The sequence below is a fragment of the Somniosus microcephalus genome, chromosome 33 (assembly GCF_052327205.1).
Source record: "Somniosus microcephalus isolate GS21.2 chromosome 33, FLI_Smic_1.0, whole genome shotgun sequence".
NCBI lineage: Eukaryota > Metazoa > Chordata > Chondrichthyes > Squaliformes > Somniosidae > Somniosus > Somniosus microcephalus.
In genome coordinates, this window is record NC_141019.1 from 31,319,040 (window position 1) to 31,339,238 (window position 20,199).

The 20,199-nt window shown below is 46.8% G+C and overlaps 1 protein-coding gene across 6 annotated transcripts in view; it reads right to left on the bottom strand.

The window, feature by feature from the left end:
- Positions 1-745: 745 nt before the first annotated feature.
- Positions 746-20,199, bottom strand: part of LOC147097095 (uncharacterized) — a 58,181-nt gene continuing 38,727 nt past the window's right edge. For 5 of the 6 annotated variants that reach the window (XM_085972921.1, XM_085972920.1, XM_085972919.1 and 2 more), the window contains 3 exons: positions 4,379-4,416; positions 1,452-1,519; positions 746-825 (listed from right to left, as the gene is read on the bottom strand). In XM_085972921.1, the coding sequence (XP_085829047.1) occupies positions 821-825; positions 1,452-1,519; positions 4,379-4,416 (111 nt within the window). In that variant the 3' untranslated portion in view covers positions 746-820. Of the gene's footprint in view, positions 826-1,451; positions 1,601-4,378; positions 4,417-20,199 lie in introns of all 6 variants that reach the window. The other variant, XR_015074484.1, reaches the window with a different exon arrangement.

Below are 20,199 nucleotides of genomic sequence, written 5' to 3' on the forward strand. Positions count from 1 at the left end.
ATGGCCAATCAACCTAACCCGCACATCTTTGGACTGTGGGAGGAAACCGGAGCACCCGGAGGAAACCCACGCAAACACGGGGAGAATGTGCAAACTCCACACAGACAGTCACCCGAGGCCGGATTTGAACCCGGGTCCCTGGCGCTGTGAGGCAACAGTGCTAACCACTATGTCACCGTGTTGCATAAACAAAACATCCAACAAGTTCCAGGTACACTTTTGCTATGTAATATGGAACAGATTATAGTTGGTAATTTAAGAGTATATAGAGGTAAAATTGATGTAGGGTGGTAGTACAAAAATGGATGATAATGAATCGGCAGCCTGTTTTATGCGCTGCCCAATCTTCTTTTCCATTGATTTTAATGAAAAGAAAATCGGGCGGAGTGTAAAACAGGCTGCCGATTCGCTATCACCTGTGTTAAGCAATTGCCTGAGAGCAGTTTCATCTCCTATATTCCTTTGTATGTAAAGTTAACAAAAATCCTTTTATTAAACTGTAATTATAAATCAATCATAGTTTAGTCAAATAATTTTTCTTTAACTTTACACACAGAGGAAATATACCTCATAGTCACTGTACTGTATAAAGGCTTGGTGCTGTACACTGTAGTTATATTCCTGTCACAGTGAGAACACTAATAGAACATTCTACGCTGTGGATTCTCACTTCCTGGGTTGAGCCTCATTCCAGGTGGGACTATTATAGCCAACAGAGGAGTGTATAGTGAAAAAAACTCAGCTGGGACTTCTTATATATTTTATTATGATCTTTATACAGGATAAATCCATATTAGCAAAGAGTTAGTTGTCACCGTCTTCAATCTACAAAATAACAGAAAAAAAATCACTATTAACCAGAGAACAAATATTTATCAAAACAGTCACACAACAAATAAAAAAGGAAACGAGAACAATCTGTAAACAACTGGACGTTCATGAAGGCCAGAGATATAAAAGCAACATTAAATGTCACTAGTTCTCCCTGTCTATTTTATTCGCTTAGAACTCTCCTGCGCCACACACCATACTAGCGGAGAGGGCAGATAGAAAACTTGTTTCCAGGTCTCTCCCAGTGCCACTCTCTAACTGGTTGGTGTTGTGTATGAGAGCAGTGTGGGTTGATTCACCCCTTGATCCTTCCTTTCCTTGCTAATGAGGAATCTCAGTTTCATTTGTCACCTCACCCTGATAGCTTACCTTGTGAAGGAACTCACAGTGAGAGAGAATTTTGGGCAAAAAGGCCCAATGAACTACCACTCCATGGAACTGGTGTGCCCACACTTCAAGGGTCTGCCTAACTATAACCAATCTGCAGTCTCGCCATATAACTTGAGAGAGGAAATGACCCTGTACCAAGCAACATGGTTGGAGCACCCAAGTAAGTTCTTAAACAAAACAAGAAGTCATCCTCAATGTTACAACTGGAACATAAATCTGTTATCACTCACGTTTGTTTTTGATTCTTTGTGCAATTTCATGTTCCAGTGTTGCAATTTCTGCATCTTTCTCCTTCAGGCTAAAAGCAAGAGAATGGCATGTACAGTAATCGTAGTATAGAGTTCACCTTGTGCTTCTTGTTCTTGTTCATGGTAGAGAGCTTGTAAAATTGAGTACAAATGTAATGTCATTCATACACAATAAATAAATGCCTGTGTGTGCCTGGATTTTTATTGGACTAGATGATGTTTTCTTGATATTTCTCTAATGTAATTTCAATATCACAGATCAAAGCTATCATTTAGAATCCCCAGGTGGCTCAGTGGGTAAAGTTTCCAGATTCAATCTCTAGTCTGCTGAACTAGCTGATTTCAGCTGGAGCAGCAGAATGGGGATACAATTGGCTTCAGTGCCCTGGGGCTCGGAGGGGGAAATCATCCAGTGTTCCTACGCTGAACGCTATCCAGTGACCCCTGCTAGAAAGTCCATTTTTGTAGATGTATAGCCTATGAACACGATCAAAGCTCAGCTATGGTGCCACCACCAGTTGAATAGCCCACTAATATTCATACATGAAGAATGGCCACTTGGCTGAAGCATGGGAGGTGTGCCAGGGCCTATGGACCCGCATTCCAGCAAGAGTTACCACCTTCAGGAGAGGAGGGTAGAAAATTGGGGGAACTTGTTTTTAAAGCTACTAATGGATTAAGGTTTACACTAATGATCAACTAGCACATCAAATAATTACACAGTGGTTGATGGATTAAATTGAAGAGCATCATTAGTCATTCATTTAACAGCTCATAGCACATTATAGGGATTGACAGATTATAGTTTAAGGCTTTAACCTATTGTTATGGTACAAAATGTTATTTAGATCAGTATGTACTGCCTGGTCTTAACACATTTGAACTTGTAGGAAAAGGATATTGATCACAAATAAAACTCTTTTCTACATAATTCTAATGTGCTATACATTAATTGTAATTTACCAGCAGATCTGTTGCACTGCCTATGGTAAGTTGGAGGATATACTGTTGTATAGGGACAGGACTGGGCTGATCACTAATGTCAGAAGACTGAATTATGAGGAAAGGTTGAAAAAACTTTCAGCCTTGAAAGGAGGCAAATGGGAGGGGACTTGAAAGAGGTACATAAAATAGTAAGTGGAATAGAAACAGTTAATCCAGAGCACTATTTCAGGTTAAACCCTGACTGTAGGACAAGGGGACATAGGCACAAACTGGTAAAAGTCAGGTTCAGCACTGATGTTGGGAAGAATTTCTACACACAGAGTGATCAATAGCTAGAACGAGCTCCGGGTAAGTTAGTGGAGGCAAAAGCTCTGGTGGGGAAAATGTTAGCGCCCCTGCGCCGTAAATTCAGTTGTAGCGCCCCAAGCAAGAGGCGGGGCGCTACAAGTGAATATCACAGCGCTACGTGCAATAGCGCCGCGGTATTGCAGGCCTCCATCCCCTGATTAAAGGGGAGGGGCCTAGCGCTGTGTGCACCGGGGCCCTGCTGGACCACTGGGGAGCGGGGGGCCAGGAAAGCAGCCCGGCACTCAAGAGGAGTGCCGGGCTGAGCGATCGCGGCCGGCACCCCGAATTAAAAAGGGGAAGGTGGCAGGTGCTGGCAGGTGGCCAAAAGAAAATGACCGCCTGACACCTGCCCTTTAAATTGTGCCACCATGGCTGCAAAAACGCCACCCTGACCCTGTCGAACATATCGTCCGGCGATAGGTCAAGGGGCACAACTGAAGTTTGCGGCCGGGGCGCAAGCGGGGCACTGCGCATGGCGATGACATCATCGACAGAGGCGCAGAACTGCAGGGCGCAACCAGCTACCGCCGCCGCTAACCTCACCCTGAATTTCGTGGGAGGCGTCAGCGGTGCTGCGCCCGGGCGCTAGGGGCTTTGTGCCCCGTTAGCGCCCCCAGGGGCGCTAACAGGAGGCACAAGGCAACCCAATTTTTCCCCCTAGAGTTATTTAAGAAGCTGTTGGATGTTGTGATGAGGGACTTTAGATGAGAAATATAAATTACAAGCAGATCTAGATGTGATGGGGAAATGAGCCCGCATCTGTGAGATGTCATTTAATATAGATAAATATAGTGTTATGCACATGGGTAGGGGCCACGCCAAGCACGTGTAAACCATGCAAGGATGCATGCTCAAGGCTGTTGAGTGAGAAGGACTTGGGTGTCATAGTGTATGAACCTCTGAAGGTTTGTGACCAGTGCTGCAAGGCTATTACAAAAGCAAACAGTGTTAGGATGTATTGCCAGGATGATTAACCAACATCACTAAAACAGATGATACAAAATAACAGAAAAAAAATCAATATTAACCAGAGAACAAATATTTATCAAAAGTCACACAACAAATAAAAAAGGAAAAGAGAACAATCTATAATAGCTGGACGTTCATGAAGGCCAGAGATATAAAAGCAACATTACATGTCACTAGTTCTCCCTGTCTATTTTATTCCCTTAAGACTCTCCTGCGCCATACACCATACTAGCTGAAGGCAGATAGAGAACTTGTTTCCAGGTCTCTCCCAGTACCACTCTCTAACTAGTTGGTGTAATATGTATGAGAGCAGTGTGGGTTGAGTCACCATTGATCCTTTCCTTGCCAATCAGTTAATAAAAGCTCTGCCGAGGTAACCTTACTATAGTCTGGTTTAGGGGCTCCACTTCAAGTCCCTGATCTGATGGTGACTGGGTTTGAAGTCTCAGTTTCATTTTTCACCTCACCCTGATAGCTTACCTTGTGAAGAAACTCTCCCGTGCCACTGCTCATGATGATTTGGGTAATATTGTGTACAGATATCTATTTAAAACTCGGGAGCTATGAGATTAGTGCATTAGATCAAGATGGCTTTACAAACATACAATCAGATACTTGACTTTCATGGTGGTGATAAAGTACTTTACCTATTTTCCAGTTGTTCTACTGCTTCTAATTTGGTGAGCTAGAATAATGGGAAAAAAAGAACATCAGAATGGTAGAATGAGAAAATGCCATTCACTCCATTCAGCTTGCTCTGTCATCCAGTTCCTTTTTCAGGATCTGATAATGACAATTTGTCACCTATTTCTTACCTTATTCCGACACCCTCTACTCTCTGATCAAATCAGGAATCTGGTTAATTCCTTTTTAGCATTTTCTGTGCCATTCAGCAGTCCATTCCATAACTTAGCTCAGTGTGAAGAAGTTACTTCTTATACTTAGCTGGGTCTGAAATTTCTAATACTCACGACATATACCACTATATCCAGCAGAAAAAGGCTGCTTGTTTCTTTAATGAACCATGAGCAACTAAGGGATGAGATGCCTATATTACTAGAGGTACTACCCTACAGAATTCCTCAAGCACTTTTCAGGCAAATCCCAAAGGAGCCTTCTCTGATTTCCTCCCCTCCCTGTGGGAAAGCTTTAGCCTCTATTCGGCACTCCCCCTTGACAGCATGGCTAATCTCAGGAGATCTGTGTGACTAATCATGGATATGAAAGTGCATGCTACAGCTGCATTGTATCGCGTGTTATTACACCAAATTGTGGTGCTGCTCCAGTGCTTGCTGTGATAGTACTGTAAGAATATTCAGATTTAGTATTGTCTTGTACCGTAGGGCTGATTCTGCAGTGGTGCACTCGGTGAGCAGCCTCTTGGCAGCAACCTGCGGAATTGGGAAAATCGGCCTCACCGCATTCAGCGCTGTGTGGGAGAAAAATAATGTAGTTTTTGAGGCAGCACTTTGTGCATGTACTGGCCTCGTTGGACATTACAAAATTATGTAAATTAATGTAAATTGGTTCCAACCTGGATTTCTTGTGCAGTTTTGCAGTTCAGTTCTTGATTCGCTGAGCAACTGTATAAAACGGGCACTGAGAGACCTGCAAGTGTTAGTTAAAGAACTCTACCACTTAAAGCTACGTTATTTACATTACAATAGTGACGACACTTCAAAAGTACTTAATTGGCTGTGAAGCACTTTGGGACGGCCTGAGGACATGAAGGGCGCTATATGAATGCAAGTTTTTTCTTCTTTCTATATGAAGACATCTGAATGCATCTTCTTTATTGGGACTCGCATTCTGACCGCTGTTTCTGACTAGAGCAACTGAAATTTGTGCATTGAGTTTTTTTTCCTGCTGCTATTTTGCTTCAGTTCAGCATTCCTTTGGTGCACACCAGTTCACCCCTGCAGCGGCAAGCAGCATTGACCATGCGCATTGCATTGGGCCTGCTAATGGCAGTATTGGATTTGGAGAAAGACAAGGAACTCCTGAGGAGGGAGGAGAGGCAGGTGCAAAGCAGGCACCTGGCACCCCCCACAGAAGGCCCAGGAATCACATCATACGACCCAGGGGCAACTACTTACGTATATCAGAAGAGATTACCTGCAACACAACCGGGATGCAGTCAGCAGGTTGTGCTGTCTACTGGAGCATGACCTTCAGACAGTATCCAGCACAGGGACAGCCCTGCCTGTTGCAGTTAAAGTCACCACCACATTGAATGTTTATGCTACTGGCTCATTTCAAGTCACTATTAGTGGGGAAACCATGCAGCCAAAGGGCTGGAAAGTGAGGCTGCACCCTTGTCTGCAGAGGAGGAGGAGGAGGAGGGGAAGGAGAAGTGGCTCCAGCTGATGCACAGTCAACAAACTGGTGCAACAAGGACTGTCTGAACAGACTTTTATTTAAAAGCAGCCCTTCAGTTCCAACATAAATAGTCTTTATAACTAGAGGGCTAGAATATAAAGGGAAGTTTTTCTACAACTCTCCAAAGCCCTGGTTAGACCACATCTGGAGTACTGTGTACATTTCTGGGCACCGCACCTCAGAAAGGATATATATTGGCCTTGGAAGGAGTGCAGCACAGATTCATCAGAATGTTACCAGGGTTCCAAGGGTTAAATTATGAGGAGAAATTACATGAACTAGGCTTGTATTCCCTGGAATATAGAAGGTTAAGGGGTGATTTGATTGAGGTTTTTAAGATTTTGAAAGGAATTGATAGGGTAGAGAGAAACTTTTTCTGCTGGTGGGGGAGTCTAGGACAAGGGATATAACCCTAAAATCAGGAGAGAAGTTAGGAAATACTTCACGCAAAGGGTGGTAGAAGTGTGGAACTCTCTCCCACAAAAAGTAGTCGATGCTAGCTCAATGAGATTGATAGATATTTTCTAGCCAAGGGTATAAAAGGATATGTAGCCAAAGCAGGTGGATGGAGTTAGGATACAGATCAGCCATGATTTCATTGGCTCGAAGGGCTGAATGGCCTACTCCTATTCCTATGTCCTAAGAGCTGCTACACTCCCGATTCTGCACCCCCCACAGGTGCAACAGCGCTCCCAGTGAATGGGAAAAATGTGCAGTGAGCATGAATTATTTAAATGAGCCAGAATGGTCAGCCTTCCACTAAACCAGCGTGGCTGTGCCCAGGAGCACAGGTTTTTTGTTTGGCTCGACTGTAGAATCAGCCCTCATAACTGAAATGGCAGCACACAGTGGGGGCAAAATTACTCGACTGTCCTGGCATTTCCAGGAGTTTCCACCTTACCTTGCAAGGGACGGAACCTCCAGCCGTCCCTTATAAAGGCAAATGTCACCGGGGTGGAGCTGGGGCAGGAAGTCCCTACATCGGGAGTTCCTGCTCAATTGGGTCAATCAGGGCCCAGTGTATCTGTAGAGGCTGGCATGGTGAGTGAGTTCAGGCATACCAGCCTCCAAATGGGCGAATGTGGGCTCCTCTAGTAAAGTCCAGACGAAGTGGCCTGGACCTCTGGAAAAAAAAAGGCACAACTTTTTAAAAAAAGAAAAGATCAGTCTCCTTCCACATGGGGTCAAGGAGGATGTGACTAAGATCAGGCCCAATGGTGGCAGGGTGCTGGAGACCTGCGTGCCCATGCAAATTAGGTGTACTCCCTCTGATCCCACACTCTGGCGAGGTCAGCGCTGGAGGGCACCTGCAGGCGTGATCCTGGTGTAACCACCATGATCGCGTCTCAAGGAATTTCGGCCCCAATGTTTAAATACTTTAATTCAAATTAGTGAAATCCACTCTTTTGATCTACAGTCTAGTATTTTTTATGATCTTAATAGATTTTACAGACAGTGCAGCATGGCAGAAGATTGTTGTGTATGTACCTTTAAGAGAAGAACTGATTCTATACTGCAGTACCGGCAGTGACCACCCCTGTATATAAAGCCATAGCAGGCTTCTGTATTTCAGTCTTGAATTACTCTCTGTTCAGTAAATACCTGTTTTATTGTTCTCCTGCAGTCTGAGTATTATTGATCCTCGGACACTACACTGGCGACGGGCAGGTTTGAACTCACCTGCAGTACTGCATCACCTCACGGGGATCTTTTCCCTGAAGAGAAGCTTCTTGGAGGTCGAAGTCAGAACGGCGGGCGTCGACCGCGGGCAACCGCCCAGGGATCCATCGGAGAGTTGCAGGGGAGGCTGTGGAGAGCTGGGCCTGGCTCCCCAGTCGAGGTGTTCCAGCAAGTCGTGCTGGTAGCAGGTAGTGCGCTGACCCTTCCGGACTGCGGCGGGCTCGGGCTCGATCGAGCGGCTCTGCAAAGGGGCCGTGCAGCGTCGTCGGGAGGAAGAGAGAGAGGGTGGAGCGCACAGGGCGCGGTCGGTGCTCAAGAACAGGGCAGCGTGGAGAGGATAGAACGCGGGGAAGGAAAAGTGAGACGCGCCGAAGCCGCGGGTCGCCGCCATTACCCTGTAGAACGCTAGGAGCAGCGTGGCAGCAAGGGGAAGAAGGAAAAGCGCGGGAGGCGCCATTTTATTCCATTGGGGAAGAAGGAAAAGCGCGGGAGGCGCCATTTTATTACATTGGGGAAGAGGAAAAAGCGCGGGAGGCGCCATTTTAAATCACCCAAGATGCCGAAGAGTGGCAGTATCACTGCTTTCGACAACGAGGTAGAAGACTGGACCACGTATGTGGAAAGGATTGAAGTGTACTGCAATGCCAATGAGGTGGCCAATGGAAAGAAAGCGTCGGTATTATTAAATTTGATGGGCGCGAGAACGTATGGCCTATTGCGGAATTTAATTACCCCAGCTAAACCAATGGAGAAAAGTTTTGAAGAGATTGTTAATATCTTACAGGAACACCTAAACCCTACACCACTGCTGATAGCAGAAAGATTCAAGTTCCATAAAAGAAACCAGCACAAAGATGAGAACAATGCTGACTATCTTACGGAACTACGCAAGTTATCGAAGCACTGCCAGCTCGGAGCAGGACTGGCAGACACCTTACGGGATAAGTTTGTCTGCGGGCTCCAGAGTGAAGGAACCCAGAAACGACTACTTTCGGAAAAGGACCTGACGCTAGAACAGGCTTTCAGCGTGGCAGTATCCTACGAAGCAGCAGCACGGGGAGCTGCGGAAATACAACAGAAACCACAAGAATACAGCGCTAACGAAATGGCGTATGGAGCAGAAAAGTGCTATCGCTGCGGCAGAACAACCCATGATCAGAAGGACTGCCGGTTTAAGGACAAAGTATGCAGGCAATGCGGGAAAATGGGACATATAGCAAGAGTCTGCAGGTCGGGAAAGAAAACCAACACTACAAGAACTACTAAGGAAAAGTACAAGAAAGTAAAAAAAGACAGACAGTAGTTTGGAAGATCAGGAGAGTGATAATGACTCCGGGAGCAGGAGACTAAGTTGTCTAAAGTTACACAACGTGATCGCAAAGGAGGATCACCGAACCATTTGGGTCACCCTCATGATAGCAGGGTCCCAAGTAAAGATGGAATTGGATACAGGATCAGCCCTAACTGTCATGAATCGACGAGACTATGAGCGGCTATTCTCACACATACCCTTGAAGGACACGTCCATTGTATTGAAGACATACACGGGGCAAAAAGTCTACCCCAGAGGAAAAATAAGGGTGCCAGTTGAATACAACGGCAAGGAAACACAGAAACTGTATCTATATATACTACCGGATGGAGGACCACCACTATTGGGAAGTGAATGGATCCGAAAAATACAATTGGATTGGCATTCCATTCAGGCGCTAACTGTGACTGATAAAAAGGATGATGACGTCACACCTGGACGACTGTCAAAAATTCTAACTGACGCGAAAGAGGTGTTCCAACAAAGGACTTGGGACTCTAAAAGGAGTAACGGCAATGATAAAAATCAAAGATAACGCAAACCCAAAATTTTTTAAGGCCAGACCGGTACCTTACGCGATCCGCCCAGCCATTGAAGCAGAGCTGGAGAGTCTGGAGCGTTCGGGTGTGCTGTCCAAGGTGGACTGGAGCGAGTGGGCCACACCCATCATTCCTGTAATGAAGAAATCATTGAGCAGCACGCCTGGGGAACCGAAGGTTTGCATCTGTGGGGACTTCAAGGTAACTGTGAACCCAGTCCTGCACACAGTACAATATCCACTTCCATGGATAGAAGATATTTTCGCCTCACTATCTGGAGGGAAACGCTTTACAAAGATTGATCTGGCCCAAGCGTATCTACAAATGGAGGTGGAAGAAGCATCTAGGAAATACCTCACGATAAACACTCACAAAGGCCTTTACCAGTACAATCGACTGGTATTCGGCGTAGCATCAGCCCCGGCTATTTGGCAGAGGGCGATGGAACAAGTCCTGCAAGGGATCCCGGGGACCTAGGCCTAGAAATTGAGTTGACGCCGCGCCAGGGCTTTAGCGCCGGAAATTTAGCGCCGGCGCTAATTCCCTTGCGCGCGCCAAAAATTCAGTAACGCCGCGCCCAGACGGCTGCCGGCGCTACTGGCGGGCGTGAGCGCCTCCCAATGGGCGCTGAGTGCCGAATTGCGGCGCTAATCCGGCGCTGCGGCACCCGATGCGGTGCGGCAGGCTGGGGAAGTGCAGGCCTCCTCCTTCAGTTAAGGAGGAGCTGCCTGCACCCGCCCGCTGTCCGTTCAAATATTGAAAAAATGAGCCCGGCACCTCGGACAAGTGCCGGGCTTGCAGGCCAGACGCATCTGTTCCGCGGGGGGGGGGTGGAGGAGTCCGGGGAGGGAGGTGCGGGCAGGCAGCCGACGGGAAAGCGGCCGGCCGCCGCGCGACCTTAATGCGCCGGCGCTAACTCGGGGAAGACTCGGTTGCCAGAGTCTTAGTTGCGGCTGCCACGGGCGAGGCGGCCGCAACTGAATTTCGGCGCTGGGGCCCGTCGGCATGGCAACCGGGACGCTGCGCACACCGATGACGTCATCGGTGCCGGCGCAGCGCTACCGGCTTAACGCCGACGGAAGGGCCCCACTCAATTTCCCAACTGGCCATAACTCCGGCGTTAGGCCCTCTAGCGCCTCAAATGCGGCGCTAAGGCTACTCAATTTCTAGGCCCTAGTGTTATTTGGACGACATCCTGGTTATGGGCGAAAATGACAGTGAACACCTTGACAACCTGGAGCAGGTGCTCACGAGATTACAGGAATATGGGCTACGAGCCAACCGCCCCAAATGAGAGTTCTTCAGGAGACAAATCTCGTATTGTGGCCACATGATTGATGAGGAAGGGTTGCATAAGTCGCCGGACAAGATTGAGGCTGTAGTCATGGCTCCAGCACCGGAAAATGTGTCGCAACTGAGGTCGTTCCTCGGGTTGGTGAACTACTACCATAAGTTCTTGCCGAATTTATCTACAATTCTGCACCCACTGAACGCCCTACTGCAAACTGGAGTAACATGGAAATGGAGTGATGAGTGTAAGCGTGCCTTTCAGAAATGTAAATGCCTAATCACTTCAAAAGAAGTATTGGCCCACTACAATCCAACACTACCGATTCGGTTAGCATGTGATGCGTCTCCCTACGGCATCAGAGCGGTGCTGTCACACAAATTCCTTGACGGTTCAGAGGCCAATAGCCTTTGCGTCGCGCTCGTTAACCTCAGCCGAACGTAACTACGCCCAGATTGACAGGGAGGCCCTCAGCCTGGTGTGGGGGGTGAAGAAGTTCAATCACTATCTGCACGGGCAGAAATTCACCCTACTGACTGATCATCAGCCCCTGGTCTCCATTTTTAACCCAAAGAAGGGCGTTCCGGTGATGACGGCGCAACGGCTGCAAAGATGGTCACTTTTTCTAGGGGCACATCAGTACGACATAGAGTACAAGGGTACGAAACAGCATGGAAACGCTGATGGGCTGTCGCGCCTACCGTTGCCTACGGTAGAGGAAGCACCTACAGTGGACCCTGTTGAGATATTCCATGCGACCATAGTCGAATGTCTACCTGTTACAAACTCAAGTATAGAGAAGGAAACCCGAAATGACCCGACCCTCTCTCGGGTCTATGATTTGATGGTGAAGGGATGGCCAGCACATGGCGACTCACTGTTGCCAGCATTCTCGCCAAGGAGAGAACAGCTGTCAGTGTGCCAGGGGACCTTGATGTGTGGATCCCGAGTGGTAATTCCACCCGAGTTGAGAGATAGAGTGCTCAATGAGCTTCATGAGGGTCATCTGGGAGGGGTAAAAATGAAGAGCCTAGCCAGGGCGTTTGTGTGGTGGCCGGGAATCGATAAAGAAATCGAGGATATGACCAAGAGATGCACAGGATGCCAGAAGGTCCAAAACGCTCCACCACAGGCCCCGCTACATCCATGGGAGTGGCCCTCATCTCCATGGCAACGGGTACACATTGATTTTGCTGGTCCATTTATGGACTCAATGTTCCTAATCGCTGTGGACGCCCATTCAAAATGGCCAGAGGTCATCAAAATGTCCTCCACCACCACGGAGAAAACTATTGCAGTCCTACGGACCATCTTCGCCAGGAATGGCTTGCCAGAACAGATTTGCTCCGACAATGGGCCACAGTTTGTGTCCAAGGATTTCTGAGGCATAATGGGGTGAAACATTACACATCTGCCCCATATCATCCAGCCACAAATGGATTGGCTGAGAGGTTTGTTCAGACCTTTAAAAAGGCAATAAAGGCAATGCATAATGACGACATACCACTACAACACAAGGTGGATAATTTCTTGTTTGCTTACCGGAATGCGACACATGCAGTCACCAACCAAACTCCAGCCATAATGTTCTTCAACCGAAGGCTAAGATGTCGCCTGGATTTGCTCAAACCAAACATAAGACGAGATGTTGAGGATAAGCAATTCCAGCACATAAATGAGAAGCCAACCAGGAGCTTCAAGATAGGGCAACCAGTCTTGGCCCGCGACTACCAAACAGAAAAATGGCAGCCAGGAACGATATGCACACAGCAGGGACCACTAATGTACACAGTGGACGTTGGAGAGAGCATCGTGAGACGCCATGCTGACCAGATTCTAGAGTCACAGGAACAAGCCAAACCCATACCACGAGCAGGTGCACCTGGTAATCAACCCGAAGTACAGATTGCGTCTACCTCAGAAGCAGTGGTATTGGAAGCTGACGAACCAACCAATGACAATGAGCCAGAATCAACTCCGCCGCAAGAACAGGATACTCGAGAAAGGCGTTATCCAGTCAGGATCAGGAAGCCTCCTCAAAGACTGAACTTATAAATGATTATTTCAGTTGATGTATATAGTACAGAGAAAATTGTAATTGTAGTTAGTTATTATTTAGTTGTTAAATGAATGTTATGTACTGTTTATCTAAAAGGGGAGGAATTGTTGTGTATGTACCTTTAAGAGAAGAACTGATTCTATACTGCAGTACCGGCAGTGACCACCCCTGTATATAAAGCCATAGCAGGCTTCTGTACTTCAGTCTTGAATTACTCTCTGTTCAGTAATACCTGTTTTATTGTTCTCCTGCAGTCTGAGTATTATTGATCCTCGGACACTACAAAGATTGCTTGCAATGAACTACACTACCAATGAAATGGATAATCGGGTTAAGAGTCATCCTGAAAACAATGTCATTCTCACTCTATTTATTTGTATAATTTCAATTTTCAGTATTTTCCTTGTTTAAAAATCAAAACAAGGAAACCACAATTCCTTTTGACAACACCATCGATCCAGTCACCCCCCTCCTTTTAAAACGCCCTCAGGTAGAGGACAGTATGATGATTGAATTACAGGAAACTTTCGATTAACCGGCCCCTAAATAACCGGAACGCTCTATCCACCGGCAAAATTCAGGAGTCGGTTCAGGTAACTTTTTTTTACTTTTAGTTACTTTTTTTAATTGATTTGTTGCTGTGCAAGGATGTAGCTGAAGCTGTTGCTAAGCTACAGAGACGCTTGCAACTTGTGCCGATTGTTTTGAAGCTGTTGCTAAGCAACAGGGTTTGTTGCTTTATACGGAGCTCTGAGCTCCATATCTTTTACTATAGCGTTCGGTTATCTGGAATTGTTGATGAACCGGCACCACGTCGGTCCCGTCCGTGCCGGATACCAGAAAGTTTCCTGTAATACACTGCCCTTTCACTTCTGGGACCTGGTTTCAAATCCAACCCAGACCAATGAGAAGAGGGAAAGTCTCTTCTGGCGGTTAAGGGTCCTTTGTGAAATGACTTTGGGTATTCTTAGTTCAGTTCCAAGTGAGTATAAGCTAGCTGTGCAGTACCTGATCTGGGAGTGCTTGATGCAGACACTCATAACAGATTAAGAAAAAAGTGTTTTACTCCCCAGCACTGACATCCTTCATTTTGATGAGCACAAAAATTGACACAACATTTTTTAAAATAGAAAAACAGATAAACAGTGGCTTCTAATACAATATCAATGCATTTTTCATAGCTTGCTAATAGAGAAACAATATAAAATAGTACAGCATAACATTTCGTTGGATAATTCCTGGATACATTATGGCCAGCAGCGAGGTATAAATATCAGCATAACTCAATACCTGTCTCATTGACAGCAATGATATATTTTATTCATAATACACAACTGTGGTGTATGTGCCTTTAAGAGCCCCTGTGTACTGTAATGCCGGTAATGGCCACTCGGGCTATATAAGCCTGTATAGTGTTTTGTATCTTTTAGTTCACCTCCAGACTTTGTCCAGTAAACACCTGTAAACCAACTCCTGCATTCCGTGTCTTCATTAACACACGGATACAACATTAAAAGTATAAGTTCTAACAGATTAATATCTGTATGTCCTTCGGCTGAGGCACTAAACCAAGGTTCAATCTGCCTGTTCCAATGGATATTAAAGATCCCATGGCACTATTTGAAGAAGAACACAGAGTTCTCCTGGTTGCCTGGTCAACAGCTGTCACTCAAAGAACACCACCAAAAACAGACCAACTGGTCGTTCATCTTATTGCTGTCCACACAGAACAGCTACTGCATCTTCTTTTCAAAAGTAATTAATTGTGTGAAATGCCTGAACTCAAATGCCCGATGTTTCAACTCGATAAGACACTATATAAATGCAAGTGTAATTTCATATTATATATGAAGTTCCCAGATAGTTCTTCTGCGGTAATAACAGAAAATGCTGGAAACACTCAGCAGGTCAGGCAGCATCCGTTCTTCTGCGGTGTCTGCCCACTTTTGTGGCACTAATTGGGTGGACAGTAGCAGGAAAGAGTACAAAGATCTGTTACACTCAATCTCCCCCCACTTTAGCACTCGTCCATTTACAGCCTTCGTTTCCAGTGGTTGGTGGAAGCATCAACTTTAAACAGGCATAAACAAAATTTAAACATTCTTTTCGGGTGGCGACGTTCTGCATTCCATTTCCTGCTGTTCTGCCGTGCAGGCCATCACATATAAATCACGCCCGAGAAATGTCCGTCCAGGGTAGCTAGGTGGCGGTAATTATATGGAAGGCCATGGAAAGGGCACAGTATAATATTAAAGTAAATCTATTTCAACCATTTCTCAACTGATTTTTTTTGTAAGCCTTTGTGCCAATTGTCAATTATTTATTTTTTGCCCCCAACACCATAACCAGCACCCATGGTCTTGGATTTCCCTGATGGGAATCCCCCTATCTGAGATATTTGGAAGAACCAACAAAGGGATGCCAGGCAGGTCAGGATGCTTGAGGGGTGCTCTGTGCCCACCTGTCATGACCCACCCCCGCATCTGTAAAAAGATGTGAACATACCTTGCTTTGACACACAATTTGTGCCACCTGATGAAAGCAACTTCATGGACAGCCTTCCCGGTGTCCTTTTGGCAACATGTGTAGACATGAAAGGGGCTGGAGTGAAAGCACGCATGCGCTGCTATCTGGAGAGAGAGAGTACCATCAAGGCGTCCATTTTGGGCATACCAATAGTACTGGCCACCAATCTGCTGGAAAGCACAACTAATGGTGCCGACGAAGCTCAATGTGATGCTTGTCTGCAACCCAGCCCAATCTTCTGGAAGCCAAAAAAGACTATCCTCTCTAATGGCACCCCAGGCTTCTATGGCAGCAGGCTATTGAAAAAGTACAGACTGCCCATATGGCCTCTGACATGAATCTGGTCATTCATGTGAAAATGACTTATGCAATAATACTGGGTGGCCTGCTGGTGGCGCTGTCCAGGGAGAGGATAAATACTCGGGCATGGGCCCAGCTTGTGCAGGACATTCTTTAACAGGAACTAGTGAAGGACACAACTAGATCTCCATGTTGAAAAACAGTTGATTAAAGCCTTGTTTACTCAGACCAAGTGCCTAGTAGTTTTCTTACGTCAGCCTCTATTATGGGAGCTTCCGCTACTGATGTCTCTGGAGCTGCCACAGACTCCAGGGTGATCTGTAGTGTTGCAAAGCCATCCAGCATTATACAGCACATGCAGGTAGGGGATTCAATTTGTCATGTGCAGGACATTGTCTGACACGGCCCCCAGTGTCTGTACATACATTTCATGCTCTGCAAGCATCCTTTTAAAAGCAGGACCTGAGAGTAATGGATCCCAGACTCTTCAGCCAATGGGCGACGTATCAAGTCAGCAACACCTTCCTCTTCATGTCCTACTAACAGCTGCTTCTGCTCACTTATGCTTTGTGTCTCACCCAGTGCACTCCCCTCTGGATCTCTCTCTAATTCCCCTGTGGTGAATATCTCTGGGCTGGTGCTTGCGAGGGAGTAAATGATAGAAGTGCTGAGAGGGCTGGATGCACTGGGGCCTGGCTCATCTTCTTGAGGTACATCTAGAGGAGGAAATGAGGAAGAGAAGTTAGAATGGGTTGCTGAGTAGTAGAGTTCTCATGTCACTTTCAGTTGGAGTGACATTAGGGTTTCATGATATAGTTTGCTCTCAGGTAATGTGGGGTATAATAGGATGAGAAGGGAGAGAAGCAGAATGTCTTAGTGAGTCTGCAGCCGGCATCTGCCCTTCTACTTCCCCATATCCGGCACCCTCTATGGCCTCCCTCCCCAGGATTTGGAAAGCTTCCTCTCATGGGGGAGCAGGAGTGATAGATCAAAGGATTGGGGTCCACCAATTGTTGTAGCTCTCTCTGGTGTTATGGGCTGTCTACATGCAGCCTATAATGGGTGCGATGACTGGTGTATGCACAAGCAGCTACATTCCATGACAGGCTTTTAGGAAGGATGCATGTCAGGCTATGAGCGAAGGAGGATGTTCAGGTGAAGGCTGGGGATATAAAGGGAACCGTGCTGCCTTCTGGGTATCAATGGTAAGCAATTCAAACACTTTAACACAGTGTGAGGGGAATGTCATTATAAGTGGCAGATATGTTCAGTACTTGAGGGCTCTGGCCAGTTCCTCTTACCCTGCCTGACCCGGCAATCTCTCTTCACAAAATATTGTCAATACATAATCTTAAAACTTTTTCTGAAAGTGTAATGACTATTGTGCAGCTCTGTTAACCCTGCCAACCTCTCTTCTTTTTAGGCCCTTCCAGGGGAACCCCAGCAACACTCAGAGGAGGAGCAGCCACATGAACCGGGGCCTTCAACTTGATCTCCACCCAGACCCATTTCACCCACCTTATCATTGCATTTTCCCATTGCAAGCATCAGCTCAGAGACACCTACCTGAGAGGGATTATTTTGTCAAAATGAGTAAGGATCACGTGGTGAAGCACAGAGAAGTGGCACATGTTGTGTCGGTACCTTTTTACCTAGACACAATTAGAACTCAGAGATTCAAACATGAAGTGTTTTATTCGAAGGGAAAGGGAAGTTCTGGAGAGTTCTGAACAAAGAGAGCTAAACTTAACCAAGAGAACACCCAACCATTTATCTCCTGTGACAGCACCACCACAGGTGGGAGAACACACAATACATAACATTTCCTCCCCTCTTAAATGAAAGGTCCACATTATTCCTCAACAGGTAAGTTACTTTCAATGCACTCACTAACCAAGGGTAGAGGTAGACTGCCTCAAACCCTAACTTTACCCTGGGGTTTATTCTGCCCCAGTCTTGTGGGTAAGTCACTAAGCCTACAGATACACTAAGCCTGACAGGATACCGGCGGTCATCGCTGGCTTCCACAGCAGTAGGCATTGACACAGGCCTGGATGGAGAAGGTGCCTGTGTCAGTCGAAAGTCAGGAGTTTGCACAGGTGGAACAGTCTCTATGACTTCCTGTGTTGGAGAAGAGCACTGTGGCAAAGGATGCTGGTTTGCGGTATCATCCGGAAACAGTTCAGGCCAACCAGCCGTTGGAGCCTCTATGGCTGTCTCTGCTCCTAGCAACAGTTGATCTGTGTGTCTTCTCCAGACGACGTCCTCGGCAGTCTCAACCATGTAAGACACAGGGCCTGTCTGCGCGATCACCGTAGCAGGAACCCATTTCAGTCCAGTGTTGTAGTTTCGAGCTAGGACGTGCTCTCCAGGGTGAAACCGTCTCTCCTTGGCTCTTTTCTCTCTCTTTTCAACTTGAGCTTGTTGTTGACAATGGACAACCTGTTCTGCCCTTGGAGGTTTGAGTAAGTCAAAACTTGTCCGCAACTGCCTCTTCATCATGAGCGAAGCGGGGGAAGTTTTAGTTGTGGCATGCGGCTCGTTCCTGTAGGACAACAGGAAGCTGTTCAGACGTTGGTGGATGGAGCCCTGACCTTGCGATGCCTTCAAGGCGTGTTTCAAAGTTTGCACGAACCTTTCTGCCAGGCCGTTAGTAGAGGGATGATAGGGCGCAGACCTGATGTGTTGGACACCATTCACATGCAGGAAGGTTGCAAACTCCTGTGATACAAATTGTGGACCGTTGTCACTTACGAGTTGTTCCAGTGAGCCATAACGGCTGAACATCTCACCAAGTTTCTCAATTGTTTTCTCTGCCGTGGTAGACCTCATCACAGCGACCTCCGGCCACTTGCTACGAGCGTCCACAACCACCATAAACATCTTCTCTTCGAAAGGACCGGCGAAGTCCACATGTACTCGCTGCCACACTTCTGCAGGCCAATCCCAGGGGTGTAGGGTTGCCAGCTGTGGAACATTCCGGACCCTTTGACATGGGGAACATGTTTTGGCTTTCTCCTCAATATTCCCATCGAGACCTGGCCACCAGAAGTAGCTTCTTACCATTTCCTTCATCCGGACCATCCCACTGTGGCCTGTATGAAGTTGTTGCAGTATAGGTTCCCTCAGAGGTGGCGGAATGATGACACGGCGTCCCCAAAGAAGACAACCTGCCTGGACGGAGAGCTCATTTCTTTTTGAAACGTAAGGTTTCAAACTAGGAGAATCTCCTATAGCTCTCCCTCGAATGACATCGTCCATTACCTCAGACAGGACTGGATCATTGCGGGTGTACCTTCGCACCTGAACTGCAGTGACAGGTGCTCCCTCCACTTGTCTAAAGTAGAAGATGTCTATCTGACGAGGCTCTGGGGGAGTAACAGGCAAGGGTAGCCTCAAGAGACCGTCTGCGTTGCCGTGCAAGTCTGATTTGCGATATTTGATGTCCTGACAACAGTAAAGCCCACCTTTGCATCCTGCTTGCAGCGAGAGACGGAATTCCGGTGTGTGGCCCGAAGATTGAAGTCAATGGACGGTGGTCCGTCAGGAGTGTGAACCTTCTCACAAACAGGTACTGATGAAATTTTCGAATTCCAAAAACGATTCCCAAGGCCTCGCGCTCGATCTGCGCATAGTTACTCTCGGCCTTGTTCAAGGTGCGTGATGCGAAGGAGATAGGTTTCTCTTCACCCGAAGGCATGATGTGGGATATGACTGCTCCCACACCATATGGTGATGCATCACATGCTAGCTGCACGGGTAACTTTGGGTCGAAGTGTGTCAGGACCTCCGATTTCAGCAATGTTTTCTTTGCTTGGGCGAAAGCTTCGTTGCACAGTTCAGTCCATTTCCATGTTTTGCCTTGACATAGCAACTGATGTAACGGCTTCAGCAATGTTGCTAAGTCTGGAATAAACTTCCCATAGTAGTTAAGTAGCCCCAGAAATGAACGTAACTGGCTCACATTCTGGGGTGCTGGGGCCTCCACGATCGCCTTGACCTTTGACGGCGCCTTATGCAGGCCAGTAGCATCAATCACATGCCCCAGGTACTCAACTGAAGACTGAAAGAATTCACATTTGTCTTTACGAACTCTGAGTCCGTACTCTTTCAGTCATTGTAGTGTCGCATCCAAGTTCAGAAGATGATCCTCCTCATTTGTCCCAGTGACAAGGATGTCGTCCAGGTAGCACTGGACTCCTGGCAGTCCACTCAAAATCTGATCCATTGCCCTTTGGAATAGAGCAGGGGCCGACGTAATTCCAAACGGAAGGCGGTAGTACCTGTATAGCCCCTTGTGTGTCACAATTGTCAGCAGCTTTGATTTGTCATCGACATGCATTTGTAGATAAGCCTGCCATAAGTCTATTTTGCTGAACTTTTGC